General features: G+C 31.3%; 1 protein-coding gene across 1 annotated transcript; it reads left to right on the top strand.

The window, feature by feature from the left end:
• The first annotated feature begins 876 nt into the window (after nucleotides 1–876).
• LOC127872603 (uncharacterized) lies at nucleotides 877–22,466 on the top strand. Its single transcript, XM_052415929.1, has 7 exons — nucleotides 877–1,098; nucleotides 18,132–18,212; nucleotides 18,396–18,647; nucleotides 19,946–20,149; nucleotides 20,695–20,883; nucleotides 21,768–21,895; nucleotides 22,395–22,466. Exons 1-7 carry the CDS (start codon nucleotides 1,071–1,073, stop codon nucleotides 22,464–22,466), a joined length of 954 nt encoding a protein of 317 aa, XP_052271889.1. The 5' UTR covers nucleotides 877–1,070.
• Nucleotides 22,467–22,681: the final 215 nt, after the last annotated feature.

Below are 22,681 nucleotides of genomic sequence, written 5' to 3'. Positions count from 1 at the left end.
GCATTCATGATTACGATTGAACTATTAAACATGATTGAATTAAGTATTAACTATTATTATCCGTCTTGCTCTTTTTCCCAATAAATGATACAAATTCAGATAAGAAATAAATAATTTAACTTAAAAAATGGTTTATTTGATTCATTTTACAAACTCAATATCCAAAGTCCATACTCTTTCTCAAACCTAAATACCCGCTTCATACTACTACTACTACTACTACTACTACTACTACTACTACTACTACTACTACTACTACTACTACTACTACTACTACTACTACTACTACTACTACTACTACTACTACAACTGCTACTTCTACTACTACTACTACTTCTACTACTACTACTACTACTACTACTACTACTACTACTACTACTACTACTACTACTACTACTACTACTACTACTACTACTACTACTACTTCTACTACTACTACTACTACTACTACTACTACTACTACTACTACTACTACTACTACTACTACTTCTACTATTAATACTACTAGTACTTCTACTACTACTACTACTACTACTATTACTACTACTACTATTAATACTTCTACTAGCACTGTCATTGTTATACAATATTGGCGATCTTCCGCTTGATAAAGTCAGTTTATCTTACTGCTCAGAAACATAAACATTTTAAATAACAATAAAATGCAGATGAACACTGAAACATTGCAACTTAATTTAGCGATTCAAACCTTATACACCTCTCTCATGTCAGTATATTTTCGGATACGAATATATTTGTTTAAGGGTTATCTTCTGCATTTGATAACACCAAAACTTGAATTTTTTGTCTGATAGGATGTGACCCTATCTTATTTAGCGTGATACATTTAAACTTCCTACTAGATACGTTATTTTAACTGCCATGGACGTTTTACAGATAATAAGACACATATTTTTTTGATAAAATAGTCGTTTACCTTTATCTTTGGACATTTATTCAGAGGTGCGTTACATGTGAATATAAATACATATTTTTCACATTGAGTGTTTGTGAAAGTGTTTTAGTTCTTTTGATTTTCGAGGATTTAGCAAATTGAGCACAGCCCTTGGATGTATGTTTCTTTTATCGGAATATCAGGTAACATTCCTTAATATCCCAATACCTGTTTCACCGTCTATATGTTTATATCCCGTCCGTCTTTTATGTCTGTCTCTTCTTCAGTCTGTCTTTCCGAGCGCTTAAATGGATCCTGCGAGTGTTGAAGAAGCACTTAAGACACTCATATAAAATTTAAAATTCTTGTAAAAAGCAATGTTCGTACTATGCACGTCTCCTTTTTTCACAAGAGGTTATTGTTAAATTAAGTGTTACTTAAAATAAAACAGAACTAAAATTATTTTCAACTGCGTAATATATTGCCTAGAAACTTTGTATACAAATTCAGCTAATGGTGTTCTGTTGTCTTTCTGACAATGCCTTTCTGTCTTCATTCTTCTTTGCATGTTTGTCAGAAAGACACATACGAAATAATGATAACTCAACAAGTACATAAGTATTCCTCTCTGTCAATCCCATCCGCGTTTAATTCGTCCGTTTTCAATAGATTAAAAACCTATTCAAGTACATATCATTTAACTTGGTTATACGTTTTTCTAAAATTTTCAAACGATTGTTTGAGAAAAATGGTATACCTTTAACTTTCCTTTCGGTATTATGCAAGATCTTCTGTTTTCAACTGAGGTAAAAGGTCAGACCTATGTTACTGAAAGTGAACAAATCCTGATATTATAATTAATCAAGATCTACATATGATCTTCATGACACTTGGTATACCCATTATTTTGCTGTCGATTCCTTCTACTGTTCGACCATTGGTATATCCGCAAAAATAAAATAGCTAAAAACGTACATATTGTATTATCAGGAAACTGGTTATAAAATGATATCAAACAATAGTGAAAGGATGATGCATTGTGCAAATTAGCAATGGAAGGTGACTGTTATAATAATTACAGGTAAAAATGTAGTTTCTCTAAATGTTCATACGATACTATCCAAAACGTTCATTAGATACAATACATTTTGCTATGCTCGTTAATAGCAAAGGGAGGATATACGTACACTCTTTTTGTCCCCCGCAATTATTCGTTCATTCAATATTTTAAACAAAACTTATCTTACTTTAGCTGTTTTCTAATGCATCTATTATTTTATTTTGACACAAAACAGGTGTACAGATAAAGCACTATGCAAATTGTTCATTGAAAGTTATTCTCATTCTTCTGGCAAGGGGCTCCTGTATTGAATTTGCTTTATGATAATGATAATGTTATTTTTGATAGCTGTTTGTTTTAAAAAAATGTTCTATTCTGAATTTGCAACAAATCATTTAACTCCGAATTTTGCTTGAATCGACATTTATGGGAATATTCCATTCGGTCTTCTTCACATACATCTTTCGAATAACTTAATCGATTTGTTTTGTTTTCAGAAACTTACTGCATTGATGTCTATTTAATGTGTGAAGTTAGCTAAGGCAATAAACGTCTTGTTCGAAAGTTATATTGTCTTGTTTACACTGGATGATGTTTTGTTTAAACGTTATAGTGTCTTGTACCAAATATGTAATGTTACGTTTAAAACCTATATTGTCTTGTCAGACAGCATTATGCCTTGTCCTAAGGGTGTATTGTTTTTTTCAAAGGCTCCAGTTATTCCTATTCCATTTTTGCTGCACATGATGTAATCATGTCATATATTCGTGTCTTATAAAACAATTTTAGAGTTCTCGAAAGACCAACTTACAATCAAATTCAAACCAAAAAACAACCATGTTTGAAATAATTCATGAATATAAAACGGACGATTTAGAATTAATTTAAGTATAAAGTGTTGAGAATGGTCCTCAAATCTAATTGGATGAACGTATTTCTACATCATTCTGAATCGAAAATAATCAAATAATAGAGAACTTTTCTCAAACGCTGTGGTACTAATTTCATGATCAACAAAATTGAGATTAAACTTTGCGATATCGACACACATAAAGTGATTAAAATAGAGATATAAAAGGTCTGGAATAAAGTCAACATAGAAAACCAGCATCGCCATTGTATAAAATAACTTGGATTAATCATTTATAAAATATTCACAAGGGTTATTTTTCTACAAAGAAACAAAATATTAAGGAACCAATCATGTAGAGCACATATATGTGAGATATTAGCTTTTACAGCTCGTTTAAGCAATTACATCAAGTGTATGGGTTAATTACCGGACATTTTCTGAATATTATCATTTCAATTGTGTCACGAAATTGAAAAGAAAGGCTGGAACTAAAAAAATCAGTGATCAACCACCCGAATATGTATTATTGGTAATTGAAACATCAACTATGATGTGCAAATACCTTATACTAACAAAGCATATCGATCCGATTGAGGTCAATTCAACAAGGGAATTTTTTTTCCGGAAATATAATATAACACATAACAATTGAATATTCTAACGTTTATTCTGATACTAAGCTTTCAAATGCATATATTATGCAAATCATTCGAAATAATGATTATTTAGTAATTTGTTGTTAAAATCAGTCAAATCGTTTTGATTTGTGATGCAGGTCAGTAAATTCGAAAGTTGCCATCTGTTCGGGATACCCTGTAATTCAATAGTTATGGAACGTTGTAAAAGTGTACATCGTGCACTTTTAATGTTGATTATGAACATCTTTTTTGTTATGTTTCAGTTGGTAATTCAAATAGGTACAAGTAGTGTTTTTCATCATATTGTGGTCACATTTGTACGTTTATAGAAATGCAACATAACCTCTAGTAATTGTTATAATTGTTGTTACACATATCTTTCGCAAAAGCTAAATTCAAATATAAATAATTGCTTTCATTCAAGATCAAATAAAGAACTTAATTAAACAAAATTGAATCAGCTTTTATGTGATCATAATTGTACTTTTAATGCATTGTTTGAGCTTTGAACTATTTGTCGAATCGTATACAATTGCACTGCCTTGTATATGTATGTCAGCAGATTGGTATTTTGTAATGAGTTTTCCCCCTTTTTATTGAGTTTATTGTATATTGTAAGCAAAGAGAAACAAAAGGAACCTTTTCATTTTGTATTATCTTTCCAATCATTGAGTAATTTAAACATATATAAATTCAAATGTTTGTCTAATATTGCTATTTAATTAGAATAGTGATGATATGAGGATACTTTTATGTAGACTTAAGGTTGTATAACTATTCTACAGCTTTTTTCATTTCCTGTCTTTGCATATTTCTTTGGTTATGGTATTCTGCATTCCAAATCAACGTTAAAGAAAAAAATTACCGCATAATTAAAGATTCTCAGACTTTCAAAGTTGAGAAACCTCATTAATTTTCCCCATTGTTGTCATATTCATTTAATTACAATATTTATATGAACCTGAATATTAATTAAGCAAGACCTGATCGGTAAACATGTATACATAAATGCTGTATTCATGCATTCATGATAGCAAATGACATGTTACAGGTGGAATATGAAACCTATGAACCCATAAGTGTCGTTATTTCCCCAGACAAATACCAAACTCTAGTTCTAAGTAATGTTTAAATCATTTCTCCAAAAAATAATAACAAAAGAAAAATATAAAGTCTTAGCATATACATTTTCTCTGATGTATCATCGGTTGAAAAATATACAAAATTATACATTTATTTAGTTTCCCCGCAAAAATATTAAGCTCAAGCTTTACTTGCCCCACGTATGAACGAACACATATGCTATAACCATGCTGCAATTAAGAATTTTAAATGCTGAACAAATTTATCATAAACCGCTTACAAGTATAAATAAGTGTTGTACACCATTTGTAAACAAAATCAAGTGGGTCCGAAAAATTTAACATTGATAAGTTAATCTTGATCCCCTACGAATTGATATTCGTTATAACGAAATTTCCAGAATAGTTCGATTGTGCAAAAGCATGTTTAAGTATGTAGACATTACGGATGGTTTATAATAAACTCAAAATTTACCAATTATTTTTTTACATTTTACCTTCACAGATCAGGAGGGACTTCCTCAACGAAACCCTGGAATTTAAAACATGTTTTTAATAATATCGAGACAGTTTTGGCATGACTTATTTTGTTTATGGCATTTCATGTCTATATTCACAACACTATTTTATTTGGAATAGTGTAACAAAAGTATAGAAAACGTTGATAAAAAGTGAATGAATCAAACACTAGAAACCCATTATGAACAGTGATCATGTTTTCCTCCATCTTATGAGAATTAATTTTTGATAACTGTATATAGATATTAATTTATTTTAAAAAAAAACACATACACTAATTCTGAAAAGAATTGTAACACATACAACTTCATACTTTTAGGGAGCGTGCACTAGAAGATATGGCTGCTTGCCGAGAAGTCGACGACCGTTAGGGAAAATAGCTTGACATGACATCATTGCTATAAATGATCCAAGTTGCGCGTTAAGTTCATCGTCACAATGAAGGATTACACATTTTGCTTAGTGCTTACAGGTGTTGTTCAATTTGCATAACTTTTATAATGTTACATACATGGGGTACAGGTGACATACCTTGCTCAACACCCTACACATAGATCCATGCAACAATCTCACGCAACATACAGCAAATTGCCTAAATATTATAAATATTTGGAAAGACAATTGTTAGACAGACGTAAACACATCTTTGTCAAAAATAAAAATAAACAGCAGCGTTAGTCACCTATGCATGGCATCATTTATTATAACTTAAAACTGTGAAAATTGTCTCATATCAAACATGAATAAACGCTTTTGAAAATAATATGTTTGTTGTCTTGTCGTCGGATAACAACTTTATAAGAAGTTAAAGAAGACAATAATAAGCGAATCTTTAGTCATTTCTGATGATTGTTTGGTTATACTTATTAAAACATTATGCAACTAAAAAGTATATACATAAGTGATTTGTCTAAATTTTGTTAATATTACAAAGGAGTTGTGAAGGCCCAAAGCTCAATGGTGAGTAAGATGAATATCATAATACTGTAACCGGTTACATATTAAGGCTACCTTATTAATGTATGAAGCATACTTCTGCATTAACAGAAAGGGTTTGGAATGATTCATTTTATAACATATGTAATTGCTATGGGATAAAGTATGACTTGGGTGGTGAAGAAAAAGTTACAGGTTGTTTTTAATTCAATTAACATTCTGGCAAAACACGTCTATTTAACTGTTAGTCGATAAGTCGGTTAAAAACCTATACATACGAATATTTCACGTGTACTATTGCGCCATTTTAATTAACCATCGATGAACAGAGTTATGTTACAGTGTAGTACATTATTTCAGCTTAATTGCTACTTTTCGTTACTATAAAAACCTTTCGATCTTACAAAATACATAAGATAGGGCGTAAATGCGAAAACAATTATCGTTTATAATATAAGAAGTATCTGTGAACCAAAAACACAACGTAAAAAGTATATCATTAACAGTAGTATGACTATGTTGTATCGACGAATGGTCTACGTGTCGTTGTCGTTGACCTTGGCACTTCATTTATCTTAACAAGTTGTATTAGCTGTCTATATAAATATCAGATAAAACACACTGAAATTGATTTAAAGAAATCGTATAATTATATGTTTCTAAGACAAGATAGTAGTTCACAAATAATTGTTTGTTCGCAGTGTCTGAGGTTTCTCCAGAGCAAACTGGTCTAATGGAATATGTCGAAACCGATTTTGAATATCAGTAAATATAGGTGGAATGACATTATAATTTATAACGAGATATGGCCGAAATAGAGCAATTTTAACAATGTATATCTGACCCCGGGCAGAGGTTAAAGCCGATATCAAGCTGATGTACAAATTCATATAGCCTCATCAATGGGAAAATATATTAGTCCATACCAGTGATTTCTGTTTTTACATATAAAATGTCCATCGGCACTAAATTAGTTTTTCACTTTAAACTTTAATATACGTTTTGATAGGTTTGTATGCAAAGCACTTATTTAGACTGCTCATATTAAAGCTCCTTATATGAGGTTTAATACTTCATAGTTCTTTGAAATGCAATATTTGAAATAACTTTAGATTTTGTAATTGATTGCTTAATATACAGGTTTTGCTTTTATACACTCTCAGTTTATTTCATGTTCATAAGTACAAGAAATGAAGAGACAATTGCACAGAGTTTCAATACCAATGTAACAATAGTAATTAACAAGAGATGTGTTTGTCAAAAACACAATGCCCCCTATTGCGCCGCTTTGAAGCCGAAAATTTGACCTTTGACCTTGAAGGATGCCCTTGACCTTGACCTTTCACCACTCAAAATGTGCAGCTCCATGTCACACATGAATGCCAAATATCAAGTTGCTATCTTCAATATTGCAAAAGTTATTCAATATTGCAAAACTTTAACCAAGGTTAAAGTTTTAGGTTAAAGTTTTGGGACAGAATGACAGACAGAATGACAGACAGACAGACAGGCCAAAAACTAACTACCCCCGATCATTCGATCCGGGGGCATAAACAGTTTTGTTTTAAGTTATATAACACATACCATTATATATTTCTTGTGAAAAGTGCATGTTTCATAAAGATTGCATCGTTATGAAATTGATCATATAAGGTTTATTATGGACTATGATATTATATGCATTGAATTAGCGAAGTGTAGTGAAGGTATTTGTTTATTATTTACAGAACAGAATAGTTTACTGCCTGGCAAACTGTAGCACGATCGATACAATATTTATTCTTAATGCCCTTATAGAAAATAGTTTCACAATAAAGATAAACTGAATTGTTGCCATATTGACTAACAGAGGGAAATGTAATGATATTTTATTGCCATTTCTTGACGCAATAATATATTAACTTTTTTTCTCAATAATTAATCTTCATTGACTGTTCAAATAGTCTTACCACGTTACAGTTAAGTGTTTGTTTTGCCACCAATTGCATCCTGGTAATAATATAATATTACTTAGTTATCATTAGAACATATCTGACTAAAACATGGCTTAATAAAATTGCAAAACTGTCACATCAAATAATGCCATATTTGTTTGATGTTTAGTGAACAAATGCAATGTAAACAACCTTGTTGTTGTAGCAAGTTAACATTTACTCTGTTAAACAACAATTTTGTTCAACAGCCCATGTGCATATATAATGATGAGATATATATTTACTTTGCTAGTGTATAGCTAAATATTATAATGGATAAAACAAAAAGAAACAAACAGTGTTTTCCCATCATCACGAAGAACACATTCAATAATTATACATATTATTTTTATTAACTTGATAAACTATTCTTTTTTAATATTTTTATCATTTTATCATCAAACCCTCCTATCTATTTGATTTAGTGAAACATTGAATAATGACTTTCTGTAAGAAAAAAAACAATTGTCTAATTTTGTAATATGTTTTACACGATAATGCCAATATTTTTTCCGTTAATTTGACCAATCTGAGACGCATTACCTTTAATTATGTTCCATGAGAAGGAACAGGAAACAACACGAGGAACAAATTACAAATTTAATGACTACAAACAGAATGCATTAAACTCATTCTCCGCATAGAAAACAAATGTTTAAAAGGCTGAACATTTTTGTACCTAATAAATATACCATGGATGTTTAAACATGAAAGATAACAAAGTAACTATCACAAAGCAAATTAAAGTATTCGATCTCCCTTTTACACCTTTACATACTCTTAAAAACTATTTTCATCGCCCTGCCTTCTGATATTGAAGAAAGTGTATCAGTTAATATTGTCACAGTGTTTTCTGTGTCTGTTACTTTAAGGATATAGTTACAAGGAATTACAATACCAACTCCTTAACAAATAGCACATATTTCTCCACTTGTTTCCAGTATGTTATAGAAACAACTTGTACCTGTATGTGGAACATAACCAATTGTAAGTGCAGCGACATCAGACAATTTCATCTTTCTACCGTAGTATGTGACCAAGCTATTCATATTACTTTCAAAAGCACTTAACTCTGGAATCCACACCAGACCAGACAGGCATCTTTGTTCTCAATGTTGGTGTACTCTCTGTTAATATGTAGTTTTGTCGGAGATTCTGTGATAGGAGGCTTTGTCTCACAGGCATAATATTCCTGTATCACCGAATGTTCAAGCACTATAAAAGTTATGTCATTAGAGGAGCTGTCTGTTTCAAGGGATGGACGTTGCTCATTTGCCTTCACCTGAAATAGGACATTATGCAAATTGAAGTGTTGCATATGATTTTCTATTATAAAGGATTCCCAATGTTAATATGACAAAGATTTCAATAACATTATTCTGATTTAAAAAATTTAACAATTCTTACTTTGAATTGCTAAGAAATTTTCAGTTGTAACTTTATAATGGACACCTTTTATTGAGTTTTTGAGCAGTTTGGGACGAAGCCTACATTCCCACATATGGTTCACCACATTTCCGTTATTCACTAAATCACTTGTTGCATTCTTACATATGTAACTGGCACACTATACTATATAAAAGCAATGGACATTATACTTACCTAACAAAATCTGCAAAATCCACGAAACCAAAAGTCTGCACTTTTCCTTTCGTCCTTATATGTTCTGTAAAGCAATAGCCAAAATTTCAACGCTATATGTGGTCTGGTAACACGGAATTAATAAGCTATAACATGATCTGTTTTGTTTGACAATATATTCGACACATGTTCATGAACAATGCTAGTGTTCGTATGTCATATGAATAGATATCGTTGCAGAAAAATTGAAATGGAAAATATTTTGCCACAAAAAAATAAAAACGAGTATTTTTTCTCGTTTAATATTTGTAACCATACCAATTTTTGTGTTAAGTGCAAAATTGTATTCACTCCGTAGAATATTACATACATACGTTAAACATTGTATACATTCATACAAAGCATTTTATAAAGTATTATGAATTTCATAAAACAAAGTATTTCATGTACAGCTTTTTGATTCGTAGGTGAATATAATATGATAAATATAATTGTAGTACATTCAACATACATTTATATCAAATTATAATTGTGTTATAGTTTAAGTACTTTACAAAATAAAAAAATCACTGGTTTGCACAATACAAACTAAATTAATGTTGAATATAAGTATTATATAATTTCACATAAAATATTTCACATAAGAAAATCTACAAGAGATTCGTTCGTCAGAAACACAATGCCCCCTATTGCGCCGCTTTGAAATAAAATTTCGATATATCATTTGGCAGGTTTAGAAATCTCCCTTTTATAGCTTATTACTTCCCTTGGGTTGTTTTTTTTTTACTTTTGACCTTGAAGGATGACCTTGACCTTAAAATGTGTTTTTTATTATATCCTTTTATAAATATTACTTCCCTTGTGAAATTGATCTGTACCTGCCAAATGATATAAAAGAGAAATTATCTCCCTTTAAAGCTTGTTTCTTCACTTGGATTTTGTTTTTTGACCTTTGACCTTGAAGGATGACCTTGACATTTTACCACTCAAAATGTGCAGCTTTATGAGATTCACATGCATGTCAAATATCAAGTTGCTGTCTTCAATATTTCAAAAGTTATGGCCAATGCTAAAGTTTTCGGACGGACACTCAGACAGACAGACAGACAGACAGACAGACAGACAGACGGACTGACAATTCAACTGCTATATGTCACCCTACCGGGGGCATAAAAAGTAAATGCTGAATTGCATTGTATATGAAAAATGATAATGCAGAGTTTTCCAACAATGACAACAAATAAATATGTTATAACTTATAAGCATTATTTATATTATGAATTATGATTTGTTATGTCATTATATGAGATATCAGTAAATATTTTAACAAGGGAACATATTTTTTATTCTTCGTCTGATTAAATTGTATTTTTTGTAAATTTTAAAAGTTTGTTTCATACTGTTTACAAGTCCGTATTTTGAAGGGATTCTGTTTTTTCTTTGACAATAAAAGATAAACCGTTTAAGCTTTAGGCATACTATATCTCAATAGTTCATTTTTGAATTAATAATTCCAAGAACTAGATCCTGACATGTAATGTGAATATGTATGCTTGGTCTACTTCTACGAACAATATCAACAACAAATTTAATAATTGTTTTAGGTATATGATCAGTACTAGAACAAGTGCATCATATGTTCGACTTCCAAATTAAATTACAGAATTTTGAACATTAGGGATTATGTTCCCTCTATTATGTGGACTATTCTGCACTGGAGCCATCTGATATATGTTTACTTAGTTAGGTTGAATACAAGTGCATGTACTTTTTTCCAGTCAAGATTTAAAAATTCTGAGTTCCATTTAGTATTACAAGCATGAAAGTCATTGTTTTGAATTAATGTTTTATAAATATGGTTCTCTTTTTTAGGACTGGTTACTATTTTTTATCTAAGTTGGTAATAAAGGTCCTTGAGTGTTTTTGTTAAAATTTGGCAGGTCTTCAAAACTGTCATGTATTTCTTTATTATGAACACTTTTGAATTGAGCTGAAAAGAATTAACAGACCAAAAGAGTTAGTTAAAATGTGGTTACTGACCAATTATCTGCAACTCATCTGGCTAGCAGTTGTTTATAAAAGATATATTTTATATACAATATCTTACATGACTCACCCAGTCCTCTAAGCCGAAATGATCCGTAAAACAAAATTGTGTTTTTGTGTCGTGTGAGCGGATCTGCACTAAAACTAAATTTAGGTTCACATCGTACATGCTGATCAGTTGTCAAACGAAAGTACGGTTGATATTCAAATGCATTTTTTTTTTGCTTTCCGGGATATTATTTTAGTATGTTGATACTGCATTAACAAATATAAGTGTATATGAAGTGAAAACACCAAAAATAAACACTTGTTGCGAAAGACACCTATAAACTGTTAGATGCCTATTATATCACTTTAATTATTGGTACAATATGAAGCTTAAGTTTGTTCCAACCTGTTTATCCAAAGCAGGGGGGCACGCGTATACGGGAGCTTACCGCGTTTAAGTGAGCAAGTTGTTGCAAAACTTCAAAGATGGCGTCGTTAAAGTGTTTTTCGTGAAGGAGTAGCGAATATTTTCACCCAGTAAGCCAGTTTATATTTATATTTCATTTAAATGAATAAGCCCTTTCGGCTCTACGGTGTTCGTGCTCCCCTCGGTTTTTTGTTTCAAAACCGTAGACGTCGGAATAAAAAAGTTATTGAAGCAAAACCGTCGACAAATTTGTTGTTTAATTTCTTGACCTTCGAGATGTTGGATGTTCAAATTTCATTTTATCTCATAATAAACAGTATTTGTTCATGTGTACAGTAAAATATAACATAAATCACGAATATTTTATTATCTCGACGCGTTGTTATGTCTATTAATTCATATAATGCCGAATTATAACGGGTTAACCCCCATTTTTGGAACTAAACTTCCTTTTAAGCACATTTTGGGACCTGACTTCCAATTGATTAACAGCTCTTATGTTACAAGGTTTTTGCGAAATAACTTTCGTGAATGAATTCCGCATTGGTGCGAATGTCTTGGAAAACATTTTCACTTGAAGAAATCACGAGTTTTCTTTTTTCTATTAATTGTTTTATTATTTATTTGTATTATTATATGTTTTATCGCGTACTTAACGCTAACATTTAGTGTGTGTAATATAAGACATTCGACGGTATTATAAACACAGTGTAATTCTTACCTGTTTATTTTAACACATATGGACATACTTATGTTTGAATATGCATCCAACGGAATACTATGCTTACTATTTCTAGATATCTGGACGCCAGTTATATATGTTGAGGATGCCAAGATTCAAAAAGACGGCGTAACGAAGTGTGTACCGCTCTAGAATGCGATAGGTACATGAAAACCCACCAATCAAACAAAAAAGATTACGTCGAAGAACCTTGCCAAACAATCACATATACGTGCAATAAAATTGTAATGAAAAACAGAAGAGGGTAAAGCCGGTTTGATACTAGTATAAGGTTGATGTAACCAAATACTGCCATTGTTGCGATTCGGAATACATGAAGCAATTTGGAATGCCTGACATCTGCTTAGAAGATGCATATCGGTGGATGTTTTTTATGATACTTAAATATGAATTGTTTATTTAATACAATGACATTTGACGCGTTTTACCATAACGATACTGATACATGTATGTGACTTTGATGTGACACATTTTGGACGACCTTCTTTTAAACCAGTTCTGAGTTGGTCACTATATTATAATCGCAAAAAGTGAATTTGTAGTGGATAGAAAGATTTGTGCAAATGCAATACACGATATGATTTCAGTAGAAGTGATCAATATAATTTTTATACATGTATGTTTTTTCTCTTTTATACCTATGTGAATACATATTATTTATGACTGTTGTATTGAGGGAATAAAGTATTGGTTCAGTTAGAAAGATTATTTCGTTTGTTCCTAACATTGCCTTCTAATCGTTAGTAATGTTAATATGTCAAATGCATAACGAATTAAATCCAACCCAAATCTTTTCTTTATCATGTATGTAAGTGCTGAATACAATTAAAAATTTATGCAGAAACATCGTAGGAAGAAATGACGTAACACAGATAATGGTTTATTTTCATAACAAAGTGAGAAACTAGCATCATGACATATACGGAATAAAACGTGTAAGTAAGTAGCACTCATAGCAATTATATGTCAGACGTGTCTATGTAGACTTTATAAATAAAACAAAAACACTACAAACATCAGCTGTACATGTTTTGTTATGTTCGTGTTTTTTATTTGCTGTTTTAGTCCGGCTCTGTTGAAGGATTCTTTCTTGCATATTCTACATTTAAACTCATGTGGTCCATGAATGGGGCATGATATCTCAATCCTCCCCTGATGTAAAATTCCTGATTACATATACTGCAACGAAAGATGCACTTATTTTCGCCCTTTAACATGCATCATCTGAAAAGACAGTAAAAGAATGGTTAAAAAAAGTTCATAGCAGAATAAGATCGACACGTCATAAAATACATGTAATTAATTATAATATTACTGAAAGATAAACGTTCTATTATTTCGTACATCAGCCACCACACAACCCATCTTCTTGAAAATAGGTGAATTGATTTAATTGGTCGGCAGGTTTTTCGAACAGCATTATTATTATTCTACAGTAAGTAACGTGATTAAGAAAACACTTATATTGCACCACGTAACATGCTATAAAACTATAATATTGAAGTAAACATATACACTTTATTTAAGATGGGTAGGTATATCATGTCAAGCTCTTTTACATATGAAAGAGCTGTTTGTCATTTGGAAGTCAGGTCACAAAATGTGCTTAAAAGGAAGTCAGTTCCAAATAAGGGGGTTAAACCAATAATGTTTGCCAATAAATTAATTATCAGTGATAAAACGGCGTCAGTAAAATGATCAATACTGGGTATTATAAGAGAAAATGATATTTGTACATCCAATTTCTCGAACGTCCCGTAAGTAGACAACAGATTTGTGGACGGTTTTCCTTCAATAACTTTTTTATCCCGACGTCTACGATCTTGAAACAAAAAAACGAGGGAAGCACACACACCGGAGAGCCGAAACGGCGTATTCATTTAAAATAATTATAAATACAAAGGGGCTTACCGGGTGAAAATATCCTCCCTACTTTAAGAAAATGCAACAAACGACGCCATCTTTGAAGTTTTGCAACAACTTTCTCACTTAAACGCGGTAAGCTCCCGTATACGCGTGCCCCCCTGCAAAGAGTCATAGGAAATAAAATAGTTTCTTTCTACAATTAAGTCTCTCATAAACCGAATACCTCTTTCATATAGACATTTAATATATATATATATATATATATATATATATATATATATATATATTGCTATTGCTAATTTTAAAATTATGATTATAACAAAGGTATATCAAGAATATCATCAAAATTTAATATTGGCAGCTTTTCAATATAAAATATAAAGTATTATCAAAACAAAAGTGCAAATTTTTTTTTTCGGCATACATTTTACCAGTATTGAATACTATTTAAAAATCTATTAACGATTTAGCCAGTGAATAACACTTTCTTTCGCCTGACACTTTTCTCTTAAGCCATGTTTGTTTTTGTATAATTTTCAAAAGAACATATATCTACCATATTTAACCCACCTTCGTTATAATCCTTAACAATTACTTTTTTTTTTAATTTTGCTTTGTCCTGCGCAAATGAAGTAATAAAACTGTTGATTTATTGTTTTCATGGTGTCTATGCTTTGTGTTAGTAGTGATACAAATACATGAGTAAGTAAAGGTAGAAACAGTGATTTGACAATGGTTATCTTTCCTAGAGAAGTAATATTTCTGCGATTCCAGTGACTTATTGATCTTTTAATACTTCCGATTATAATTTCAAAATGTGTCATTACCATTTTGTCTAAATAAATATGCCAAGAAATGTAAAGGTAGTAGCTCCCCATGTCAGTTTGTATTTAGTTTTTATTGATCTAGTACTATATTTCATAGAGCCTATCCAAATGAAATTTGTTTTTTCATAGTTTATGATAAGTATATTGAACATTCATGAAGCATATCTAATGTACAATTAAGAGATGATTCCGATCCGTCCTGAAATATAGGTGCATCATATGTGATATGATATGTGATATTTTATTAAGTCATATATAGTTATACTTTTAATTTCTTTGCGTTCCCTTATTTTAATTTCTGCACAAATAATAAAAATGTTAGCGCTGATTGGGTTTCCTTGACGACATCCCCTTTCTATACAAAAAGAATCTGACAAGAATCCACTTATTTATATGGTATTATGCAAGAACATAAATACCCATTTTTGAAACATTGGTCCGAAGTTTAAAAAAAAAACGAATAGTTGTTTCTATAAACTTGAAAGAAAAAGCATCGAATGCTTTTTCAAAGTCGATCGTCATAAGTAACCCAGGTAGTTTATTATCTTCAGCATATGTCAAGATATCGTAAAGGAATCTGGTGTTTTCACCAATAAATCGACCTTAAATGAAACCTGTTAGATCTTTGTATATTAAAATATCAAGTACTGTCTTTAATCTATTTGAAATGGAACCTGATGGTAGATTGTAAACAACATTTAATACTGTCAATGGTCGTAAGTTTTTCAGGTAACATCTCGGCTTGTTTTCCTTTGGAATACAAGTAATAAGTCCATGTTTTTGTGTTATGGACAAGAAATTTGTAATACAAGCTTAATTAAGACTTCTTACAATGAAGTGGCCTAACTTACTCCAAAATACCTTAAGGAATTCCGCAGTGAATTGATTAGGACCTGGGCTATTATCATGTTTCATATTTTTAAGTGTTTTTGATACTGCTTCAATATTAAGGTGTCCTTCTAATGAGTCAGATTGCACTTTATTCAAATAAGGTATATTAATATAACATAGACATGTTGTATTCGATTCTTTTTTACATTGATTTTTCTTCAAAATGATGTTTGTTTGGTTTTTAATTAAAACGCATGCTGTTATTGCATATGTATGATAATGACGATGAGCTTTATAATATTAAGTCGAAATAAACTATTATATTAATTAAGTGTTAAATAATTATTAGTAAACTTATTTAATGTTTGCAACGGATGAATCCCATCAAACCTTATAAATCACCAATTGATAAAACAAGGATGTAATTGTGCCGCGGGTGAGTGTAAATACATTAAAAAATTTCATCGATTTATTATCGTCTCTCTACATACTTTACTTTATGTTATTTTGCGTGTGATGACCTATCGCTATAAGTGTATGATTAACTCCAGATATATATAAGAAATATTCGTCGGGGTAATGTGGCTTATTATTCATTTAAATAAAGCAAATGTATGTATTAATTAAACAAATATACTACTATGGACAACTTGTTTTATAATTTAAAGTTTCATATATTTATTGTTCCTTTTAGGTCAATAATAAATGTGTGTGAATGCTTTGTGAAAATTACTCAACTAAACCTTTTTTTCAACGTTACAATAATCTTAGTTTGTTATTTAAATAGTTTTGCTTTTTAGAGGCGAATCATTACAATTTCTTAACACTTCACGATTTGCCGGTAATGTAAATTTTAAGAATTTTAATTTTTAAATTAGTTTTTTTTTATCCTTTGTTAATGTTGGTACCAAAATAACAAACAAAAACTGAGCGTATGCTTCGTCAATGTTTAGACAATTCTATACGTTAGTATTTAAAACAATTTATTATAAGGCTATAAAAACTACGCGTAATTGGCTTCGGGCAGTTTCGGAAGCACGACGTAGTTCTCGTGAATACGTCGTTCTTCCGACGCTACCCTAAGCAAGTATCGAGTTCGCTCGTAAATGTTCGGATATCGTGGCTGGATATTAACATGAACAAAATGAAACACAAAAATAATAACAAGCATATTGTATCGCGTTTAATCTATATTACCATACCAAATCTAGCTTTGAAATGATGGCTACTGCTCAAGGAACACTGATTTGTTATGTGTTAACTTTTTTTTACGAAATATTGTGCGAAATAATCTTTGATTTTGAGTATTTATGTTACTTTAATATCGTCTCAAGTTCACACTAAACAACTGTAACATTAGTATCACCAGTGAGTATTGAAGACAGTTCTCTTAATAGGTTAATCAAATATTAAATATATATTTGTTTAAAATATGTGTATAGTTTAAGTATCTTTTTTATGTCGTCTTACTTTCATTGACATCTAATAAGATTTTTCATAAGTGTAACAAAACAAGTATAGTGATGCTTCAATTGAAGATTTTATCGTGCTGAGTGTGTTCAAGAAACATCAATACTTTAAGACGGTGTTGTTCAAGTGCATTGTTGCAACTTGCATCATTAACCATAATTTCTTGCAATTCTATGTATTTGTATAATAAATGTAACTATATTCTATTCAGATGATTTAAAAATAATTTTAAAACATTAAACGTTATGATCCGTTGATTACACTACTACTCTGATGACATCTTATACAATCAAATAAAATTAACGTCCTGATAAACAATGGCTGTTAAAATTTAAAACAATAGTTTTTCAGTTATATGTTGTTATATATCCTATTTATTCCGGTATCATGTTTGCAGGTTACATACGTCGAATTAACATGGGAAGCATAAGAACATTTATAATTATGATATTAATGATTCGAGAGGCGTCGTTGAAAGGTATTTACTGTCGCATTTCTAAATAAATAATTGGACAACTCTCTCAATAAAAATGATCCCCATTGCATACTTTATGAACGTAATCATTTATATTAATATTTTGTTATGACAAACACATGATATTTAAAACACATAATCCTGATATTTTACGTATAATTCGTATCGCACAATTTTCTTTAACAGAATTCGAGCTAGTGCAGCACTTACGACAAATAGGAGCTATACTTGTGACTCATGGCGGAGACGTTGTTACCTACCAAAACAATAATTATAATCCAATAAATGTAATAGACGGTAGAGATGGAAATCCAGATGAGTGCGACTGTTGTGCTTCGTTAATAAGACCGGCATGGATTAACATCAATCTGGGCGAGCCCCGTCCATTCAGTAGAATACATCTTGTGGGGAGACCGAGCAGTCCAAACAACCTCCACTGTAAGTATTTGCGTTATGAGTATGGATTGATATATAAAGGCCATTGTTGATTTAGGCATTTCCGGATATTCGCGATAACAGAATACTATTGGGATAAATGTGTAGCTCGGAATAATCGGTCAAAATCTTTATAAAAAGTATATCTATTAAGTAAATTACTCGTATATTGTAGTTTTTAAGTCAATAATAATTAATACGTAATACTCACATTATTGACAATCATATTATTTGTTATAGAATTCTATGGATGAGATTACTTAAATTGATAATTACGTCACCTGTATACACTTTCGTTTTCGTGTGTCGGCTCTTACTCTAAATCCCCATATGCATATACAACATACATTAACACATTTTAATTCGCTTTTAGAAAAAAATTAATAGTATCCCCCAAATATTTGCCCTTTCAGTTCGTCCGAAGTCATTATGGCTGTCTATTTTCGGATAAATTTCGATTAAACATTTAATTGTGCATGTGTCTGTAATAAGTTAAATCCGATAATCGCGACGCTTAAGTAAAATCATAGGCGACTCTTGATTTCTTGTGACATTCATGCTTAATATTTTATTTTGGTCGAAGCAGTAAATATCATGAATAGCGCATCGTACTAAATTTAATAGCAAAATGTGATAACTTATTTGCTTTACAACCGTGTGAACCAAACGTTTGTTAATCTGGTATTAGTATGACTAAGCGTGCATGTTTGTCTACACACAAGGTGGGGACCGCATGGAGAGGCTTATAATATGTATTGAACCAATTGGCATGCAAAGTCTTTTTCGTATGCCCACACATATGACATATGGGTGTTTTTGTTGTTGTTGTTGTTGTTCTTTTACAAATGTTAGCATGATATACTACTATAAACTATATCCGGATAATCGAATATCCTAATATTTGTTGTTAAGGGAATACAGAAATATAAATACCATCTCAAAAATGAACTCGACATAAATTCAAAGATTGCTTGTGATAAGTTAGGCAGAAAATGTGTCATTAATTCTTCGTCGTGGGAACTAATGCAATGAGTTTCGCCGAATTTTCGAAAAATGACTTTCATGACTTTTCCATTTGTAAAGAATGGCGTACGCGTGAAGACCGACGTATTTAATAAAACAATATATTCCGGAGTTTGATTTATTTTCTCCTTGCGTGAAACCTCAACAGTTAATTTTGTTTCACTGTCATCAAATGTATCATCTTTTAACCATTTATCTGAATATGCGTGTAAGTTAGTTAATTATAATTTTACGTTTGCGTGTGTTTTATTTATACTGTACATGACTTTTCTTTTTAGCCACTCAGTTCAGCGATCTTCAAATAACAATAAATACTGGACAGGACGGCAGAAAATCATTACCTATATCGAATGTTAATAATATGTTCACTGTGAATGCATCCACATCGCTTCAATATGTTAAGTCAATAAATGTGTCAACGACTAACAGTTTTCAAGACGACCATGTCATGACACTTTGTGATGTAAAGATCTTTCAAAATGGTAACTGTATTATTTTAGTTCCACACATTTATAGCTTTTATTTTTCCTAATTTAATGTCTTAGTCTTAACGCAAATGTAGCAGACGTGAGATCGTGCCTAACGGCTCATGCTTTATTTTGTATGTATGTGGTTGCACTTTTTATGTCCCCCACCACTATAGCGGGGTACATATTGTTTTTGCCCTGTATGTTGGTTTGTTGCCTTGCTTGTTTGTGTGCGCCAACATTTGCCATAACGTTTGCAATATTGAAGATTGCAACTTCATATTTGGCATGCATGTGTATGTCATGGAGCTGCACATTTTGAGTGGTGAAAGGTCAAGGTCATACTTCAAGGGCAAAGGTAAAATATATGGGTCAAAATCGCTCATTTAATGTACACTTGTGCAATATTGAAGAAAGCCAAGTGTATCTCACTGCACATTTTGAGTGGTGAAAGGTCAATGGTCAAATATATGGGGACATAGTGTTTCACAAACTCATCTTGTTCAATTGTATTTTGGATTTCTGTTAGAAATTGTTCATATAGTCAATTGTTTATTTAGTAAACATAACATCTCAGTCGTCTACATGGAGTACATGTGTTGCGGAAAACGCTATAAACGGACAGCGATTCAACGAACTCTCACTTTGTTCAGCATGCAGTGCGACAGATGTCGATAATACACCATGGTGGGAACTTGATCTTGGTTTTATCAACTTGATCGGGGCAATTTCCGTCCAAGGTAGAACAGGTAATACACTACTGCTAACATTGGGCGTGTTTATTATTTGTTGATACCACAAGAAGTATCGAATCTTTTTAGAAAACCACTTGCTGTGTTTCGCGTCATAATATACATATTTAAGAAAATTCAACATGACCATACATTTCTAGTTTTAATGACTTTAATTAGTTAAATATTTTAGAAAGGTTACCATGTTGTGGTGGATTTGCTTTATTGGGTAACTGATACTTACAAAATAAGGGCCTCAGATTTTCCCTGCGCCTTATTTGCCATTAGTTACATTATTTACTGGATTTCAAGTTTGAATATAAAATCTACGTTTAGTCTCGCAATATTGTTAAAACTCGCGGACAGTAACTTTGCAAGTTCAATTTGTTTTTAAAATCTATTTTAGCCAGTGATTGCATGGCCGGCGTAAACAAGATTATAGAAACATTAATGACATGCAATCGCCAAAATGCAAACGATGTAAAAGTCATACACATATTTGGTGCTATTTTGTTATTAATGATAGTCTGCGTCGTCTGTCTAAAGACACAATTAACATAATTAAACATCTATCTCTTACACCACCATAAGCGTCTTAAATAATAATGAAATGGGTATCGAAGACTGACATGAAGTTAAAGGCATATTTTCCTTCAATTTATTAAAAAATGATAGTACCGGCTCATATTATTAAACATAATATCAGAAAATATTGGCCAGTCGATTTTAATGAACCTAATTGCTTAAATAATTCCTGCTTTCTTGCGTGTTGTTTTTTTCTACTAATATATGTATTGAAAATTGCGGAAAGCATACAGCGTTTTAAACGAAACAGTTTAGTGTAACATGTTATGTTGAGCTGTTAAGCTTATTGCATTAAATATGCACCTTGTATCCTTCAGATACTAGTGACAGACAGAGTCGAAATCTTATCATATATATAAGTAACGTAACAGTAGGACCTGATCGCACGGCTGAAGCAGTTAATAATCCATCAGACAACACCGAGATCATCGTCAATCTAAACCCGGTCAGACTCGCCCGCTACATTAATATTAAACAAAGCGGTGCATATCAGGTCATTACTTTGTGCGACGTAGTCGTTTATCATGGAGGTACGCTTTTCTGGTCAAGTTAAAGTAGCATAATGTAACCGATTGTTGAAATATGAGATATGGTACCAAAGACAGTTGCACTTAAGAAACGAACGCAAAACATAAACCACGAGAGTACTATGAAAGTTATCTTATCTTCAGTGCTTATTTTAAATTTAATTGCACAAGAATAAGAGCAATATTTATTAGCCATTGATATTTTGCTAAGAATATATTAACAGGAAAAGCTAATTTAAAAGTGAAGGCGTGGTAATACCTTTGCTGGTGCGTTTATCTATGTTGTAAAACATATTATACAGCACTTGAAATGTATGAAAAATCCACAGACTTGATAATCAGTACATTGCTATATCATGCACAATTTCACTATAACTTTGGACTGGTTGTAATCATGTTCTCATTATGGTTTTGTAGGTTGTCCTTTCAATACATTCGGAGATCGATGTACTCGGGAATGTCATTGTAAAGATCAGTGCAGTGCAGTGACTGGATATTGCAAAGAGTGTTCACTAGGATGGAGACCGTTTTCATGTGAAGAAAGTAAGATTAAAATGATCTTCATTTTTATACAGTAGAGAGTTACAATTCATTAGTGATAAATTTAAGTTTACAGAACTATTTATTCGATTTTAACTTAAGTTAAGCAAAGGTTAATACACGTCGACATAATATAAAAATAAAACTTCTACGTATTGTTTTAA

This window comes from Dreissena polymorpha, chromosome 3 (genome assembly GCF_020536995.1).
Source record: "Dreissena polymorpha isolate Duluth1 chromosome 3, UMN_Dpol_1.0, whole genome shotgun sequence".
Classification (NCBI taxonomy): domain Eukaryota; kingdom Metazoa; phylum Mollusca; class Bivalvia; order Myida; family Dreissenidae; genus Dreissena; species Dreissena polymorpha.
The sequence above is the reverse complement of the archived record's forward strand: the minus strand, read 5'-3'. Positions and strand labels throughout refer to the sequence as shown.

What these genes read in the sequence shown, in the direction of transcription:
- LOC127872603 (XM_052415929.1), top strand. Translation starts at nt 1,071, where the DNA reads ATGTATGTTTCTTTTATCGGAATATCAG. An exon ending in TCGAGAGGCGTCGTTGAAAG is followed by an intron (nt 18,213 to 18,395) that starts GTATTTACTGTC and finishes TTTCTTTAACAG; the next exon opens with AATTCGAGCTAGTGCAGCAC. An exon ending in CAGTCCAAACAACCTCCACT is followed by an intron (nt 18,648 to 19,945) that starts GTAAGTATTTGC and finishes TTTTCTTTTTAG; the next exon opens with CCACTCAGTTCAGCGATCTT.